Source organism: Aureococcus anophagefferens (genome assembly GCF_000186865.1).
Source record: "Aureococcus anophagefferens unplaced genomic scaffold AURANscaffold_266, whole genome shotgun sequence".
In the NCBI taxonomy this organism is placed as follows: Eukaryota; class Pelagophyceae; order Pelagomonadales; family Pelagomonadaceae; genus Aureococcus; species Aureococcus anophagefferens.
Genome location: NW_008705800.1, coordinates 1 through 2,162, shown reverse-complemented (window position 1 = coordinate 2,162; position 2,162 = coordinate 1). Strand labels below are relative to the sequence as shown.

At 61.6% G+C, this 2,162-nt stretch overlaps 2 protein-coding genes across 2 annotated transcripts; one reads left to right on the top strand and one right to left on the bottom strand.

Moving 5' to 3' along the window:
• Nucleotides 1–651: 651 nt before the first annotated feature.
• On the bottom strand, nt 652–828 carry AURANDRAFT_18118 (hypothetical protein; the record flags this gene model as incomplete). Its single annotated transcript, XM_009044348.1, has 1 exon — nt 652–828. A coding segment is annotated over one exon (177 nt), but the record flags the coding sequence as incomplete, so codon positions are not given.
• A 342-nt stretch (nt 829–1,170) lies between these two features.
• Nucleotides 1,171–2,120, top strand: AURANDRAFT_68639 (hypothetical protein; the record flags this gene model as incomplete). Its single annotated transcript, XM_009044349.1, has 1 exon — nt 1,171–2,120. A coding segment is annotated over one exon (950 nt), but the record flags the coding sequence as incomplete, so codon positions are not given.
• Between the last annotated feature and the right edge of the window lie 42 nt (nt 2,121–2,162).

The following is a 2,162-nucleotide window of genomic DNA, read 5'->3' as shown; positions in this document are numbered from 1 at the left end:
TCAGGTGAAGGCAAGTTGAGGTGGTATATCATATGATATCCGCCCCATAACCCCCGCCGATTTACCCCCGCACGGGGGTTAAACAAGGCGGGGGTTATGGGGCGGATATCATAATATGGGGCGGATTCCATATGGGCGGGGTGAAGCGCCCTGCCTTACGCGCGCGGCGCGCCTGTTTTGTTGCGCTGCCGCTCATCACACAACCTTGACTCGCTTCGCCTGGCTTCATGGGGCCGCGGGCGGCGCGACGGGCTTGTACATGAGCGTCGCGTCGCCGACGGCGTGCTTGAGGCCCGCGGAGAAGGACGGGTCGACGTTCTGCTTGGCCTTCATGGCGGCGCTCATGACGGCGTGGTGGGCGAGCAGCGCGTCCGTGTAGTCCTCCTTGGTCTTGAAGGGCGAGCCGGGCGTGCCGAAGGGCTTGCAGCGCTGGCAGAGGCAGTAGTTCGAGATGAGGTCGATGATCTTCGCGCAGTGCTCCTCCTTGGTGTTGATCCAGCGCGTGATCTGGTTCAGGACGAGCGGGCCCTCGGACATCTTGCCGTAGAGCTCCTGGATCTGCGCCATGGCCTTCTCGATCGTCGCGCACGCCTCGAGGAGCTCCGCGACGAGCTTCGGGTCGTCGAAGATGCCGCAGGGCACCTGGCAGTGGCCGCCGCGAAGACGAAGGACGAGGTGGAGCGTCGACTCCTTCTGGATGTTGTAGTCGCTGAGCGTGCGGCCATCCTCGAGCTGCTTGCCCGCGAAGATCAGGCGCTGCTGGTCCGGAGGGATGCCCTCCTTGTCCTGGATCTTCTGCTTCACGTTGTCGATCGTGTCCGAGGGCTCCACGTCGAGCGTGATGGTTTTGCCCGTGAGCGTCTTGACGAAGATCTGCATGATTTTTGAAGGCGGCGGCGAGGCGGCAGTCGGAGCTGGTGGGCATTTATTGTGAAATATACCAATAAGTCAAAAAAAATCTATTAATTTATATGAATATCAAACTATTAATTGTAGCTTGTTTAATTGTTATTGTATTGTTCTCATTTCAAAAATATTTAAGACATAATAAAAATAAAACCAAGGAGAATTGGGCGCGAAGCTCTGGATTCGATGGCTTCGCGGTCGGCAACATCATCTCGCCACAGCAACACGAACTGCTGAGCCATCTCTCTGGGCAGCCTCGGAAATATGGTCATCATGGACCGCCGCCCGTCGGGGAAGGCGGCGGTGCTGTCATTCCCGGAGACGGAGCGCCTCAGCAGCGCCAACCTCATGGCCGTGCCCATGTACCTCCAGCACGGGTTCACGAGCATCTGCACGGCGTCGGCGCTCGCGGAGACGGGCGCGCTGCGCTACATGATGGAGCACGAGCGCTGGAGCCTGCGGAGCCTCTGCGAGGGCCTCAAGCTCCAGCCGGGCTACACGAAGAGCTGTGTCCACCTGCTCGTGTCCCTCGACCTGCTCGTCGACGAGGGCGGCGGCGGCTACCGGCGGGGCCGCGACTTCGACGACTTCGTGCGGCTGCCCTTCGAGTCCATCGAGAAGTACCTCAGCTACGACTTCGCCAAGGTCTTCGACCAGAACGTCAACGCCTTCTTCGCCCAGATCGACCTCACGGGCCCGAAGCTGCCGCGGGTCCAGCTGCTCCTCGAGAGCTTCTACCTCGCGCCCATCGTCATCTACCTCCGCATGTACGTCCAGGGCACGTCCGAGGCCTTCAAGACGACGCACCTGCGCCTGGACGAGTCGTCGCTGGGCCCCAGCGTCCTCGCCATCTTCCAGGGCCTGGGCTGGTGCGCGGACAACACGTCGAAGCTCACGTACATGGGCATGTACGTGCTCTCGACAGCGCTGAACGCGGGCGTGCCCATCTCCTACTATCCCATGTTCCAGGAGCTGCCGAAGATCCTCATGGGCGACGGGTCCATCTTCGCGGCCCAGGAGGCCGACGGCCACGAGGTCCACGTCGACCGCGTGCTCAACGTCATCGCGTCGGGCGCGCAGCACAAGCGCTTCTTCGAGCACATGTGCAACGGCGTCTTCAATCGCGTCTTCGACGACCAGCCCCTCGAGGACCAGCCCGCGGCCGTGGCGGACATGGGCTGCGGCGACGGGCGCTTGTTGCTGACGCTCTACGAGTACGTCCGGGACCACACGAAGCGCGGCAAGCACCTCGACAA